This window comes from Pseudophryne corroboree, chromosome 6 (assembly GCF_028390025.1).
Source record: "Pseudophryne corroboree isolate aPseCor3 chromosome 6, aPseCor3.hap2, whole genome shotgun sequence".
Lineage (NCBI taxonomy): Eukaryota > Metazoa > Chordata > Amphibia > Anura > Myobatrachidae > Pseudophryne > Pseudophryne corroboree.
In genome coordinates this window covers 836,626,072-836,643,448 of record NC_086449.1, presented here as the reverse complement: position 1 = coordinate 836,643,448, position 17,377 = coordinate 836,626,072, and the positions used below count along the sequence as shown (strand labels likewise).

General features: G+C 44.9%; 1 protein-coding gene across 1 annotated transcript in view; it reads left to right on the top strand.

Annotated features, from left to right (window-relative positions):
* The first annotated feature begins 1,679 nt into the window (after positions 1-1,679).
* LOC134934723 (solute carrier organic anion transporter family member 1A2-like) overlaps positions 1,680-17,377 on the top strand; it is a 193,463-nt gene continuing 177,765 nt past the window's right edge. Inside the window, exon 1 of the mRNA XM_063930090.1 lies at positions 1,680-1,770. Within this exon, the coding sequence (XP_063786160.1) occupies positions 1,714-1,770 (57 nt within the window). The 5' untranslated portion in view covers positions 1,680-1,713. The remainder of the gene's footprint in view (positions 1,771-17,377) is intronic.

Genomic DNA, 17,377 nt, shown 5'->3' with positions numbered 1-17,377 from the left:
TGTCACCCCAGCATACCGCTACTCTGAAACACTGGTGTCACCACAGCGGGCCACTACTCTGAAACACTGGTGTCACCCCAGCGTGCCGCTGCTCTGATCCACTGGTGTCACCCCAGCATGCCGCTGCTCTGATCCACTGCTATCACCCCAGCATGCCGCTACTCTGATCCACTGGTGTCATCCCAGCGTGCCGCTGCTCTGATCCACTGGTGTCACCCCAGCATGCCGCTACTCTGAAACACTGGTGTCACCCCAGCGTGCCGCTACTCTGAGCCACTGGTGTCACCCCAGCGTTCCGCTGCTCTGAGCCACTGGTGTCACCCCAGTGTTCCGCTGCTCTGAGCCACTGGTGTCACCCCAGCGTTCCGCTGCTCTGAGCCACTGGTGTCACCCCAGTGTGCCGCTTCTCTGAGCCACTGGTATTACACTAGCGTGCCGCTACTCTGAGCCACTGGTGTCACCCCAGCATATCGCTGCTCTGAGGCACTGGTGTCATCCCAACATGATGCTGCTCTGAGCCGCTGGTGTCACCCCAGTGTGCCGCTGCTGAGCCACTAGTGTCACCCCAGCATGCCGCTGTTCTGAGCCACTGATCAGTAGCAGGCTATTTGCCTGGGATGCCGCTGTCCTGAGGGTGCCACTGCAGCTGCGATGGCAAGAGCCACTACTGGTGCCGTGCAGTGCGCCTGACCTCAATGCGCACCGCACGGCATTGTGGGAGTGGCCGCAGATGCTAGGGGTCATAATTGACCTCTAGTGTCTGTGCTGTGTGCTGCGTTATGGGAGAGATGTCATGGCATCTCTCCCATAGATCCGAGCAGCGGCGTCCGGAGATGGAGGACAGCTGCAGCAGCGGTCGGAAAGCAGGAGCGGGGCTGGTGAGTATTTTTTTTTTATTATTATTTTTTTTTGTAAGCATCTACTAGGGGCACAGCTACAGGGGGCACAGCTACAGGGGGTACATCTGAGGGCACAGCTACTAGGGGCACAACTACTGTGGGAAAAATTACTGAGGGCACAGCTACTAGGGGTACAACTACTGTGGGAAAAATTACTGGGGGCACAGCTACAGGGGTACAACTACAGGGGGCATAATTGACCACACCCCATTCCTATGAATCCGCGCCCCTATTTTTGCTGCGCACCTATTGCGCGCACTAACCCATTTCTTCTCTTTTTTTGGGGGGAAGGGGCACCGAAGGAAACTTTCGCCCTTGACGCCACAGGGTCTAGAACCGGCCCTGCCACTGATATTACACCAATGTGCCGCTGCTCTGAGCACTCTGCACCTTCAGTCATTTTAGTCAGAAGATTAGATTGTATTTCCAACTCCACTTAATCTGCTTCTACTCCCAGACTCCCTGATCACTGGGGCACAGCTGGAGCCTGGTGCACTTGGCGTAGACAGGACCGCCTCCAGGCCTACTAGCACCCCGAACGAGAAAATTTCAAAGCACCTTCCCCCCATGCACGTGCTCCTGGAAAAGTGGGCGTGGCCTCGCAACTTCATATTATCAAACTATAAATAAATATATTTGGATGTGGCACACACAGAGCAGTCGTAGTCTCAGTCTCTATATGTCACTGATTAGACGGTGATACTGTGGCTATATGTTATTATTATCCTGTTGTATTATGCTGCTATTGAGCTGCATTGTGCTTTTTGTTTTGCAGAAGGGAGAATTAAACAGTATTAGTCTGAAGTAGAAGATAATGGTGACACAAACTCCAGTCCCTGCGCAGAAGCGATGCCGCGTCTCCAAACTCCATGTAAGTAGCCGGAATACCTCCACAGAGTCTAATGTGCTACATAATATATGTATAATGCTGGTGAGTAACGGTCAGCACATGATTACCTCCACAGAGTGTAATGTGCTACATAATATATGTATAATGCTGGTGAGTAACGGTCAGCACATGATTACCTCCACAGAGTCTAATGTGCTACATAATATATGTATAATGCTGGTGAGTAACGGTCAGCACATGATTACCTCCACAGAGTCTAATGTGCTACATAATATATGTATAATGCTGGTGAGTAACGGTCAGCGCATGATTACCTCCACAGAGTCTAATGTGCTACATAATATATGTATAATGCTGGTGAGTAACGGTCAGCGCATGATTACCTCCACAGAGTCTAATGTGCTACATAATATATGTATAATGCTGGTGAGTAACGGTCAGCACATGATTACCTCCACAGAGTCTAATGTGCTACATAATATATGTATAATGCTGGTGAGTAACGGTCAGCACATGATTACCTCCACAGAGTCTAATGTGCTACATAATATATGTATAATGCTGGTGAGTAACGGTCAGCACATGATTACCTCCACAGAGTCTAATGTGCTACATAATATATGTATAATGCTGGTGAGTAACGGTCAGCGCATGATTACCTCCACAGGGTCTAATGTGCTACATAATATATGTATAATGCTGGTGAGTAACGGTCAGCGCATGATTACCTCCACAGAGTGTAATGTGCTACATAATATATGTATAATGCTGGTGAGTAACGGTCAGCGCATGATTACCTCCACAGAGTCTAATGTGCTACATAATATATGTATAATGCTGGTGAGTAACGGTCAGCGCATGATTACCTCCACAGAGTCTAATGTGCTACATAATATATGTATAATGCTGGTGAGTAACGGTCAGCACATGATTACCTCCACAGAGTCTAATGTGCTACATAATATATGTATAATGCTGGTGAGTAACGGTCAGCACATGATTACCTCCACAGAGTCTAATGTGCTACATAATATATGTATAATGCTGGTGAGTAACGGTCAGCGCATGATTACCTCCACAGAGTGTAATGTGCTACATAATATATGTATAATGCTGGTGAGTAACGGTCAGCACATGATTACCTCCACAGAGTGTAATGTGCTACATAATATATGTATAATGCTGGTGAGTAACGGTCAGCACATGATTACCTCCACAGAGTCTAATGTGCTACATAATATATGTATAATGCTGGTGAGTAACGGTCAGCACATGATTACCTCCACAGAGTCTAATGTGCTACATAATATATGTATAATGCTGGTGAGTAACGGTCAGCGCATGATTACCTCCACAGAGTGTAATGTGCTACATAATATATGTATAATGCTGGTAACGGTCAGCGCATGATTACCTCCACAGAGTCTAATGTGCTACATAATATATGTATAATGCTGGTGAGTAACGGTCAGCACATGATTACCTCCACAGAGTGTAATGTGCTACATAATATATGTATAATGCTGGTGAGTAACGGTCAGCGCATGATTACCTCCACAGAGTGTAATGTGCTACATAATATATGTATAATGCTGGTGAGTAACGGTCAGCGCATGATTACCTCCACAGAGTCTAATGTGCTACATAATATATATATAATGCTGGTGAGTAACGATCAGCACATGATTACCTCCACAGAGTGTAATGTGCTACATAATATATGTATAATGCTGGTGAGTAACGATCAGCGCATGATTACCTCCACAGAGTCTAATGTGCTACATAATATATATATAATGCTGGTGAGTAACGGTCAGCACATGATTACCTCCACAGAGTCTAATGTGCTACATAATATATGTATAATGCTGGTGAGTAACGGTCAGCACATGATTACCTCCACAGAGTCTAATGTGCTACATAATATATGTATAATGCTGGTGAGTAACGGTCAGCGCATGATTACCTCCACAGAGTCTAATGTGCTACATAATATATGTATAATGCTGGTGAGTAACGGTCAGCACATGATTACCTCCACAGAGTCTAATGTGCTACATAATATATGTATAATGCTGGTGAGTAACGGTCAGCGCATGATTACCTCCACAGAGTCTAATGTGCTACATAATATATGTATAATGCTGGTGAGTAACGGTCAGCACATGATTACCTTCACAAAGTCTAATGTGCTACATAATATATGTATAATGCTGGTGAGTAACGGTCAGCGCATGATTACCTCCACAGAGTGTAATGTGCTACATAATATATGTATAATGCTGGTGAGTAACGGTCAGCGCATGATTACCTCCACAGAGTGTAATGTGCTACATAATATATGTATAATGCTGGTGAGTAACGCTCAGCGCATGATTACCTCCACAGAGTGTAATGTGCTACATAATATATGTATAATGCTGGTAACGGTCAGCGCATGATTACCTCCACAGAGTCTAATGTGCTACATAATATATGTATAATGCTGGTGAGTAACGGTCAGCACATGATTACCTCCACAGAGTGTAATGTGCTACATAATATATGTATAATGCTGGTGAGTAACGGTCAGCGCATGATTACCTCCACAGAGTGTAATGTGCTACATAATATATGTATAATGCTGGTGAGTAACGGTCAGCGCATGATTACCTCCACAGAGTCTAATGTGCTACATAATATATATATAATGCTGGTGAGTAACGATCAGCACATGATTACCTCCACAGAGTGTAATGTGCTACATAATATATGTATAATGCTGGTGAGTAACGATCAGCGCATGATTACCTCCACAGAGTCTAATGTGCTACATAATATATATATAATGCTGGTGAGTAACGGTCAGCACATGATTACCTCCACAGAGTCTAATGTGCTACATAATATATGTATAATGCTGGTGAGTAACGCTCAGCGCATGATTACCTCCACAGAGTGTAATGTGCTACATAATATATGTATAATGCTGGTGAGTAACGGTCAGCACATGATTACCTCCACAGAGTCTAATGTGCTACATAATATATGTATAATGCTGGTGAGTAACGGTCAGTGCATGATTACCTCCACAGAGTCTAATGTGCTACATAATATATGTATAATGCTGGTGAGTAACGGTCAGCACATGATTACCTCCACAGAGTCTAATGTGCTACATAATATATGTATAATGCTGGTGAGTAACGGTCAGCGTATGATTACCTCCACAAAGTCTAATGTGCTACATAATATATGTATAATGCTGGTAACGGTCAGCGCATGATTACCTCCACAGAGTCTAATGTGCTACATAATATATGTATAATGCTGGTGAGTAACGGTCAGCGCATGATTACCTCCACAGAGTGTAATGTGCTACATAATATATGTATAATGCTGGTGAGTAACGGTCAGCACATGATTACCTCCACAGAGTCTAATGTGCTACATAATATATGTATAATGCTGGTGAGTAACGGTCAGCGCATGATTACCTCCACAGAGTCTAATGTGCTACATAATATATGTATAATGCTGGTGAGTAACGGTCAGCGCATGATTACCTCCACAGAGTCTAATGTGCTACATAATATATGTATAATGCTGGTGAGTAACGGTCAGCACATGATTACCTCAGCTTCATGAATGCCAGATTACATTACAGAGCTACACAGACTCGCTGGCCACCTCTGACCTTCTGGGTGCTGCTCCCTAATTACCTCCAGTGGCGTAACTAGAAATTTTTCTCCCCCAAGCCAAAACATTCTCTGGCGCCCTCCCTCATACTTGGCACTAGTAAAGCGGTGAATCTGCGTGCGCCTTCGGCGCGCACCGCAAGAAAAGGACGTGACCTTGCTGAAATGGGTGTGGCTTTGCATAAAGGGGCGTAGCATTGCAGGAAAAGACTACCTTATACCCCAGTTTTGCAACCTGCACGCCCAGACATTAGCCGCCACAGGGGGGAAAAAATCCTGATTCATGCCCCTTACATTATTTGTCATTTTTCATCCTTATAGTAATGCCCCTTATACCCTATGCCAAACACCGCAATGTCCGTGATACATTATGCCATACACTGCAATGACCCTGAGACATTATACCACAATGCCCGTGATATAGTATACCACACACCGTAATGCCTGTGACACATACCGCAATGCCCGTTATACCCTATGCCACACACCACATTGCCCATTATACATTATGCCACACTCTACAATGCCCCTGAGACATTATACCACATACCACAATGCCCATGATATAGTATACCACACACCACAATGCCTGTGACACATTATGACACACACCGCAATGTCCGTGATACATTATGCCACACACCGCAATGCCCATTACACATTAAGTCCTACAGTAAGGCTTCTAATTACTTTTAAATTACCTGCTCGTTGCCAGGGGTTTCATGTTCTTGGTTCCATGCATGGTGCCAGGGGTTTTCATGCTCAGGGTGTCATGCTCGTTGCCAGGGGTTTCATGCGGTAGGTGTTATGCTTGTTGCCAGAGGTATCATGTGCTGGGTTTCAAGCTTGTTGCCAGGGGGTAATATTCATTGCCAGGGGTTTCATGCACTGGGTGTCATGCTCGTTGCTAGGGGGTAATGCTTGTTGCCATGGATTTCATGAGCTGGGTGTTGTGCTTGTATCCAGGAAAAATGCTTGTTGCTAAGCCTGTGCTCCTAGTACCAGATATTCCCCCGCAGTGCCAGATATACATATGCCCCTAGTGCTCCATATGCCCCATAGTGCCAGCTACACACATACCCCCAGTGCCAAATATCACCCCCAGTGCCTGGTACACATATACCCCCAGTGCCAAATATGCCCCCCCAGTGCCAGGTACACATATATCCCCAGTGCCAAACATGCCCCCCCCCCAGTGCCAGATACAGATATACCCCCAGTGCCAAACATGCCCCACCGGTGCCAGGTAAAGATATACCCCCAGTTCCAAACATGCCCCTCCCCCCCAGTGCAAGGTACAGATATACCCCCAGTGCCAAACATGCCCCCCAGTGCCAGGTACAAACCCCCAGTGCCAAACATGCCCCCCCCCCAGTGCCAGGTACAAACCCCCCCCCCCACTGGGCTCCCCCGCTGCTGTTTTGGGAAGGACACGGAGGGCACAGTGCGCGCCTCTTCCGTGTGTCCCTCCTGGGTCTCCAGCGGCAGCGGCGTGTCTGTCAAATGAAGTGTCGGTTCGTGAGCCAATCAGAGCTCACAAATGGGCACTTCAATTAACAGACATGCCGCTGCCTCCGGAGACCCAGGAGGGACACACAGGAGAGGCGCGCACTGTGCCCTCCGTGTCCTTCCCAAAACAGCTGCACTAGGGGGCCGCAGTCTCTGCAGTCGCTTGGAGGTGCAGGGTGGTGCCCCCCTAGTTAAACCAGTGATTACCTCATCTTCATGAATGCCAGATTACATTACAGAGCTACACAGGCTCGCTGGCCACCACTAGCCTTCTGGGTGCTGCTCCCTAATTACCTACAAATTCTGAGTGAATTCTCTATGACGCCAAATACCACTTCAATGTTTCCTGATTGTCCCAAATTTGCCCTGTATGACCTGAAATCCCCAGAATGTCTTTTAATACCCCCTAATTGCACCTGGTTTACCCCTGCATGCCTCTGGATTCACCATGACTTTCCCTGATCTCCAAATGGGATCAGTACGAGATCCCGGCGTTCAAAATACCAATGCAGGGATCCCGCTGATTAAAAAGCTGACAGGGGTGAATAAGGGGTGTTCTCCCCTTTCCCCACCCCCCTAATCTTAACCTTCCCTATCCGCAACCAAACCCTAACCTCCCCCCTTAGTGCTTAATAACCCTAACCTCCTCCCCGAGGTGCCTAAACCTAACTCCCCATCCCCGCTGCCTAAACCTAACCCTCCCCCCATAGCCTAACCCTAACCCCTTGGAACGCAGCCTACTGAGCCTAGATTACTAAACACATGGGTAAAGGTATGCAGACTTCTCAAGGAGATTTAAGAGAATATGTTCATCAGCAAAATCCTTTACAGTATCATTAAACTGCTTGCAAAAGTTCTGACTAACAAATTTACTAATACTAGACTAAAATGAAAACTGAGATCCACTGACTATATCTTGACTAAAATAAAACAAAAGAAAAAAAGACTAAAATGTGATTATAAACCAACTAAACTGTAAAGTAATGACTAAGACTAAAACTAAATTGAAAAACGTTGTCAAAATGAACACTGCATTAATCTCATATTCAAACCAATCAGGGGCGATATTAGTGCCCGGGATCACATTGCAATATGTGTTTACATCAGCGGGATGTAGTAAGAAGCACCTGCAGGAAGAGGGGCTCTGAAAGGAGCGCGTTCCTGCCATGGCTCAGTGATCTGTCGTGGTGCTGCGCGTGCGTGATCTCGCTGACCGCACATGCAAAGTGGCCATTTCGGCAAAGGTTTCTGGGAGACCTACATATGCGATGAGTACAGTCATCTTCAGATGGCAGTAGCTGCCTGGGTCAGTCTCCGGAAATGGTTTGCATTTGGAAAATTGATCAATCTGGCAGTATCGCATCCCCCACAGAATAGGCTTACCATACTATCTCCTTAAATCGTGACACTTATGTATTACACAGGTTCTGTGGCTGAGTAAAACCAGGGGAAATACAGACTTGAAGTCAGACAGCCACAGAACATGTGTAATTCATGAGTGTCCCGGTTCAAATGGATAGTATGGTAAGAAACCTATAGAAACTAGAGATGTGGGCCGACCCCCGTGTTTTGGTTTTGGATCTTTATGTCCCTTGTGTTTTGGATCTGTATTTGGTTTTTCTAAAACCGCCCTAGTGTCATTTGGTTTTGGGCCCTCATTCCGAGTTGTTCGCTCGCAAGCTGCTTTTAGCAGCTTTGCACACGCTAAGCCGCCGCCTACTGGGAGTGAATCTTAGCTTATCAAAATTGCGAACGAAAGATTCGCAATATTGCGAAAAGACTTCTCTGTGCAGTTTCTGAGTAGCTCGAGACTTACTCTTCCAGTGCGATCAGTTCAGTGCTTGTCGTTCCTGGTTTGACGTCACAAACACACCCAGCGTTCGCCCAGACACTCCTCCGTTTCTCCAGCCACTCCCGCGTTTTTCCCAGAAACGGTAGCGTTTTTTCAAACACTCCCATGAAACGGCCAGTTTCCGCCCAGAAACACCCACTTCCTGTCAATCACATTACGATCACCAGAACGAAGAAAAAACCTCGTAATGCCGTGAGTAAAATACCTAACTGCATAGCAAATTTACTTGGCGCAGTCGCAGTGCGAACATTGCCCATGCGCAGTTAGCGTAAAATCGCTGCGATGCGAAGAAAATTACCGAGCGAACAACTCGGAATGACCACCTTGGATCTGTATTTTTGTCAAAAAACAGAAAAACAACTAAAATCACATAATTGGGGCCTGTTTTTGTTCCTAGAGTATTATTAACCTCAATAACATTCATTTCCTATCAGGTCGAGTCAATTTTGACCACCTCATAGCTTATAATATTGTTTTAATCTGTTTTAAGCAAAAGGCTGCAGCGAACTGGCTGGTTACTAACCGACAGAGCAGCAGCACAAACACACGGCAGTTTATAGCACATCTATGAAACATTGCCACACAGCAGTGGCATTAAAAAAAGTGGTGCAAGATGGAATTGTCCTTGGGAACCTCCCTCCCCCATGTTGGATATTAAAAACAACATGCACAGTTAAACAAACCAAGCACTTCAGTGACAGGGACAGAAACTTTGTGGGTGAAGTGCTTGCCTTGCTTGGTCCCCCACAAAAAATATTTGGGAAGGACTACTGTACCTCAGATCACTAATGAGTACGTTGATGATGAGGGTGTTGATTACATTATAATCTTGTACAATAAATTTCATGAACTCACCACAAATTACGTAACATGGAGGAGATGTCTAGATGGCTATTGTGTGAGCATGCACTGCCACAGCCCTATGGATCTCTTGTGGGTGGACACATACATTGGTGTCTGATGATTTTGGCGAGATGCCATGAAACCCACCTGTGGGAAACCTCACCACTAGACCAACATCTGGAACACTTCTGGATGTAAAGCCCATTCTCCTGGATGAATTCCAGATAACTGAGATAATCTGCTTCTTAGTTGTCCACTCCCGGAAGGAACACTGCTGATAATATCACTTGGTGATGCTCGGTCCAATTGAAAAATTGAGCAACTTCTCACATGGCCATGCGACTTCCAGTCCCTCCTTGTTTGTTGACGTATGCGACTGCCGTCGTGTTGTCTGACTGAACCTAAACAGTCTGAAACTGGATTATTTGAACTGCCTGTTGCAGAGAGTTGTAAATTGCCCTGAGTTCCAGAACATTTATTGACAGGAATCTTTGTCGGTGTGACCATAGACACTGAACTCTCCAACCCCTGAGACTTGCATCTGCCGTTAGAGCTATCCAATTCCAGACTCTGAACAGTTTTTCCATGGTGAGAGTTTTATTTGGAGCCACCAGAGTAGCGATACTCTGGCCCTTGGAGACAACCGCACCATCTATTGAATTTGTAGATGAGAGCCTGATCACTCTGCTAGAAGATCTAGCTGAAAGGGACGTGATTGAAACCCTCCGAACTGGAGTGCTTCAAAAGACGCCACCATCTTTCCAAACAGTTAAGTGCACAAGTGCACAGAGACTGTCCGTGGTTTGAGCACTAATTGTACCAGATGACAAAAACATTGTGCTCTTCTGGCAGGTAAATTCGTTGATCTACTGTATCTAGAATCATTCCTAGAAATTGAATTTGAGGAGACGGAACCAGGCTTGATTGATTTTTTTTTTTTAACTAGTTCAGCAAACCGTGCTGAACTTGTACATTGTATGTCAGTAAGGCATTGTGAAGGAGTATTTGTGGAGATGAAACTTTGATGAGACGGTCATCTAAGTACGGAACTATTATCACTCCCAGGCATCCAAGATGAGCTATCATCACAGACCTCACTTTGTGAAACCCCGAGATGCTGACGAGAGGCCAAACGGTAGCTGAAATTGGTAATGGTTTTGCTGTACTGCAAACATTAAGTACTCCTGATGTAGTGGCCAAATGGAATGTGTAAGTAGGTATCCTTGAGATTGATAAAGCTAAATATTTATCTTACTTAAAACCCTTTAAGAGGTCTAAGAACACTGTACGCTATTGACGTATGGAATACCGTAGGGTACGCACGTTGCGTAACAATCGCTTAGCCATAGTCGAGACGCTCAAGCGTCACGTTCTCTCACGGCCAAGAGATCACAGGCAGGCACGCTATTGGCTGCCGACTAACATAATGGTTTGCTATTAGCGTAGCGGACGCTCGGGACCACGAGGAGATCACCAGCGGCGCAGACGCTCACAATGTTAAACCTTTATAACTATACCATAAAACAGTGTATTATGCAGTAAACCCTGGTGTAGTGATAAAGTGTAAATGTAACACAGTGTAACCTTATTAACTTAAAAGCTGTTCGAGCGTCTCCGACGCTCTGAGAATACTTAGAAATATAAGAAATACACTGATACCTACCTTAGGTTCTAACACCCTATATGAACGTTATATTTGCAAGAGAATAATACAATACAAGTCATACACTACCAATATAACATAGACTAACTAACCAGATAACTACACATGAAATACAATACAATACAATTACGTTTAAGGGAAAATGAGAGAGAAAGAGGAGAGGAGAGAGAGAGAGAGAGACAGAGATATGGCTCACAATAACAATAAAGACAATATGATTGCGGAGAAAACTTACGCACAAAGGAAACAATCGCATGCGCCTCTGGATATCCAGCTCCCGATTATCAGTGGTGAGAACCGTTGAAGAGAATAGAGCTGGATCAGATCGGCTTGTCCTTTTATACACTACACACAATACAGTACAATGGTCCCTACAATCTCATTGTTCATTGGACACAGGAATTCGTCTTCGCATTATAACAAAAGGTCATAGGTTGATTCATACAGGTGGGCTGTGACTATTTCCAACTGCTCAGGTGGGTGGGAAACTAGGTTTCCCGCCGCATGGATAAGTGAGTGCAAATAATAGTAAAAGTACATAAACTTCTTATGTCCATAACTATTCGCACAAGCGATTAATCCGCTTCAAACCAACACCGGAATATTGCTAATTAAATACTCTTCCGATGGATACTAAACACCACTGTATAACCCTTGTCTGACCCTTCGTATCAAACAAAGAGGGATCTCTTTGTTTATGAACATGCTACATTAACTAAACTTTCAGATTCTATCAAAGGGACCATAATCTACAAAATACATTATATGATTAAAATATGTAACGATTGAGTCGCACGCTAGGCACACATAAACTCTACCGTAAATGCGCATACCGTGCGCCTGCGGGTGCACGTAACAGCGGGTATGCGTACGCACGGGAGAGCGCACGCATGCGCAGCGCGGACCTATATGAGGTGCAAATATGGCAGTGTGCATCATGATATTTTTCTGACTTTGACAGTTCACCCTTTGGCAGTCACCAATAACTGCCACTTCCTAAAACATTTCAAAAAGAGAAAAATATATGTCATGTGTAAATACATTTCTATGGTTGGGTAGGGGAGGAGAGGAGAAGGAGAGAAAAGGGTATGACCTAGTGAGATAGCAGAAGCATGTGTGTATGAATCCATGTTTGGGGGGGTCATGTATCATCGTGCCGTACGTGTTGTAAATCAATCTTCGAGGTATTGCGAAGTATACATTTGAATTCCTTCTTATCCCGTATTTAAGGGTCTGTGGATGGGCTGTCAAACTTTACCGAGCTCTTTTCGGATTTTAGTTGTAACAAAATGGGGGAGCACATTTTAGTTGATGATACATGAATGGGGGGATATGTGATTGCTGATATCTGTGCCTGTATTCCCTATCGACTATGTGTGTCATTACCTGAAGGTTGTAGAAATGAAGATAAAGAACAATTATGGTAAATGCAGTGGTATTCTATGTCAGGTTAATGAACATTTGTCGGTTGAAGTCTTGTCTGGTGTCTGTTGAATGCAGTCTTCTTTGGGCTTTTGCCAAAAGGTGTGGGCAAAAAGCTTTGTCAATGTCCATAGACTTACAAAAGTGTTGGGCTAGCGTAAATTTAAAATTTCTAGGGAAACTGGGGGTCTATGGCATAGTTCATCAATTATCTGTGTATAAGGTTGTCAAAACTTCTTCTTTAATCCATCTGTTGTCTGTGTACAGGATCATCAAATTCCTCGTCCAAGTGGGTCTTTTTACCTTGGAGAAAACGGAGAAACAGGTGAAAGAAACGGACCGTATAATCGCATTTTTATCACATCATTGTCTCTACCGTTGGGTCATAAATCAAATCCATTGGAATTACAATTTCCTCACTCCTTAGACTCATTACCCTGGTACTCCGTTTGCACTTCATTAAAACCTGACCGCATCTAAATATCAAGCCAATCGATATGACAACACCCAAGATACATAGGAGAAACTTCCCTACATCCATTATGACTCCTTGAGCCCATTCTCCTAAACCAGAGAACCAATTTCGCGGGTTCAACCATGACACCCAACCAGTCAGCTCATTACCCACAGCAGCAAGGGTGAGATTGTGTCTCCTGCGAAATTCCCACTTTAATTGGAGAATGTCATCCATCTTTTGGTCTATGACCTCGACCGGATCCTCGGTACTATTCGTAATATATGTGCAGCATTTCACGCCGTACTGCGTTGCCAGTGTGACACAATATCCACCTGTCACAGCTGTGAGATAATTGAGAATCATCCTATGCTGAACCAGTTCTGTTTTATAAGCTTGAAGCTCTCTTCCAGTATACCTAAAAGTGTCATCATACATTTCTGTGATATTGTCTAATAAATTTGCAAGCGCAGAGATATACCTATAGTTCAGCACTCCTCTAGCGGTGCGAGTGAAATCTAGCGCAAGTAGAACCTGAATCCCGGTGGATTCATGGATCATGTCAGAGGCCGAATGCTCTGTCCTTTCTGTCAGTTGCCTTTTAACTACGTGCTCGTAATGGGTGTGAGTATAAGGAGCTTGGGCACCACGGTGTATATCTTTCATTTTGGCATGTGATACAGTCATTACTTCAGGCAGTACTTTTCCAATATAACACAATCCTTCAGAGTTTGGGGCAAGCCACTTATACGCCTTCCTCCCGCATATGAAATATGCATCATCGGGGAGAACATTTGGGACGGAGTAGGACATAACCATTTTACACATCTTCCATGTGAAATCTCCTAACCCTAATTCTCCCATCTGTCTAGTACACGTATCAGTTTGTATGATATGTGCACAGTATCCTGGTGATACCTCTCCAACTCTCGTAATCCTACTTCCTAGGGTATACCTATATCGGAAAGATTTTTCTCTACTGGCTATGTGGCGTATAAGCTCTGTATCTGTAGGCATTCTATCTGCTCTATATGAAAAGGTCATGGTTTGGTTACTCCATGACACTTCCCAATTTCCCGGCTTTCGGGGATTGGAAATGTTAAAACATATTAGGGACTTATCCACATGATATTGGTGGAGCTTCAAACTAGGAGGGCTGGAGATATTAAACCTCCTGTCCACCGGTCTCCCACCCTTTAGCTCAAGTACCTCCCCTATCGTTAAAGGGAATGGTACTAAGCCTGATTTACTATGGCCTTGAGGTACTTGAGAGCATACCCAACAATCTGTCTGATTTAACACATTACCCACTAAGGAGTGATAGTCACTCAATGGATGCCGGTCCATGTGGATATTAAAACTGGATTGGCATTTCTTGATGCACCCATCCTCAACTACATTGTCACAGAGCCTACAGATACAGTTTTCTTCAGCTAACAATCCTTCACAATTCCTTCTATTGTCAATGCTATCGGATCGTTTTCTGATACTCGCCTTTACTTGTTGATTAAGTTGTTCTTGGAAAACTACGCCTCCATCTTTGTCATCAGAACCCATTCCAGAACCTCTCTCGACCTCCATGGTACTCTCGCCGGAACAGACTGCTCTGGTCAACATCATGGTCAACAGGAAAATCCGGATCACAGTCTCTTGGGGCAAGTCCATCTTATAGGAGGAAATGGAGAAGAATGAGAAGGGGGAAAGAAATAATTTGAGGGAGATGGGATGGGAAGTTTGGAGAAAAACAATAAAAGGGAACAGGGAATCGACAACTGCTTTTGGTCTTATGATTTTCAATGCTCAGGTGCCGCCTCAGTCCTCCTGAAACAGACACTCCAGTGATACAACTTCCTCTACCGTCTGTTCCTTATCACGGGACCTCTCTGGATCAGCAACCTTCTTACAGTGGGACGAATGAACCCAAGTCTCTCTCTCGGCAACCTTCAATGCTGTAGTGCTAGTCAATAAGACTTGGTATGGTCCTTCCCATCTGTCAATAAGGCAACCTGAGCGTAGAAAATTCTGTATCATTACATAATCCCCAGGTTCAATGTCATGACAATTACTATGTGGTAAATCAGGAATCACTAACTTCAAATTATCATTTTGATTCCTTAGCTGTTTACTCATGCTAACCAGGTACTTTACAGTCACTTCATTGTTACACTTCAAATCATCCTGAGGGTTAATCATAACATGCGGTTGTCGACCAAATAAGATCTCAAAGGGAGACAGATTAAGAGGGGACCTGGGAGTGGTTCTGATGCTGTATAGTACAATGGGTAAAGCTTCTGGCCATGTCAATCCTGTCTCTGCCATAACTTTGCTCAGTTTATTTTTAATAGTGCTGTTCACTCTTTCCACCTTCGCACTCGCCTGGGGGCGGTATGGAGTGTGCAGCTTACTATCAATTCCCATTAACTTACACATTCCTTGAAAGACATCACCTGTAAAATGGGTACCCCTATCACTTTCAATTATTCTAGGGATACCGTATCTACATACAAATTCCTGCACAATTTTCTTAGCAGTAAACATAGCGGTATTTGTGGCCGCAGGAAATGCTTCGACCCAATTTGAGAATACATCTATACAAACAAGTACATATTTAAAATTTCGACAAGGGGGTAATTGTATAAAGTCAATCTGTATTACCTGAAAAGGGCCGCCTGTAGGTGGGATATGAGATGGTTCTGTTGGTATTGCCTTTCCGATATTCTTCCTCAAACAGGTAAGGCATGACATTGCTCTTTTACCTGCATGAGATGAAAATCCTGGGGCGCACCAATATGCTCTTACCAACTTACACATTCCCTCCTTGCCCAGATGAGTCAGCCCGTGTGCTGCCTCAGCTAAACATGGAAGGTATGCTCTGGGGGCCACTGGTTTACCTTGTCCATCCGTCCAGAGTCCTGAGGACTCCTGGCCATATCCTTTTGCCTTCCAGACTGCCTTTTCCTGTGTGGAACACAAATTTTGCATTTCACACAACTTTTGTGTGTTGATGGTATTAAATACCATCAATTGTGTGGTGTCTGTCTGTCTGGGGGTATCAGCTGCTAACTTAGCAGCTTCGTCTGCTCGGCTGTTACCAAGTGACACTGGGTCCTGGCTATATGTGTGTGCTTTACACTTGATAACAGCCACTCTGTCGGGTTCCTGTATCGCTGTTAGAAGCCTTTTGATGTGAGCTGCATGCGCTACCGGTGTACCAGCTGCCGTCATGAAATTTCTGAGGCGCCATAGGGCTCCGAAATCATGGACTACCCCGAATGCGTATCTAGAGTCGGTGTAGATATTGGCTGACTTGCCCTTAGCCAATTCACATGCTCTGGTTAGGGCGACCAGTTCAGCAACCTGGGCTGAGTGAGGTGGGCCTAGCGGTTCTGCTTCTATGGTGCCTTGGTCATCTACGACTGCGTATCCAGTACACAAGTCTCCCGAGTCTGACTGTCTGTGACAACTACCGTCAGTGTAGAAAGTAAGATCTACATCTTCCAGTGGGTTGTCACTGATGTCAGGCCTTGCCGTGAAATTTTGGGTCAAATATTCCATACAATCATGCATGTCATCTTTTGTATTAAATCCTCCTTCCCCACCACTCTCATCCTCCACCCTTTGTGCCTGTCCAGGCACACCTTGGAGATATGTTGCAGGATTTAATGCACTGCATCTCCTTATGGTGATGTTTACGGGGGCCATTAGTGCCAATTCCCATCTTGTAAACTGCGCTGATGAGACGTGTCTGGTTTGGGCAGAATTTAGCAAGGCTGACACTGCATGTGGTGTATGAATTGTGAGGTTGTGACCTAGCACTACATCTTCGCTTTTTGTTACTAGCAATGCTATCGCAGCAACGCTTCGCAAGCATGTGGGGAGGGATCGCGCTACCGTATCTAGCTGAGCGCTATAGTATGCTACCGGCCTGCTGGCGTCACCGTGCTTTTGGGTTAGGACGCCTGCCGCGCAACCAGCACTTTCTGTTCCGTACAGCTCAAAGGGTTTCCCATAGTCTGGCATACCTAATGCTGGCGCCTGCGTTAGGCACTGTTTAAGTCTCTCAAATGCCATCTCGGACTCGTCTGTATGCGAAATCCGATCAGGTTTGTTTGAGGAGACCATCTCCTGCAAAGGTAACGCTAGAATGGAAAATCCTGGGATCCAGTTACGGCAATACCCACACATTCCTAAAAACGTTCTGATCTGTT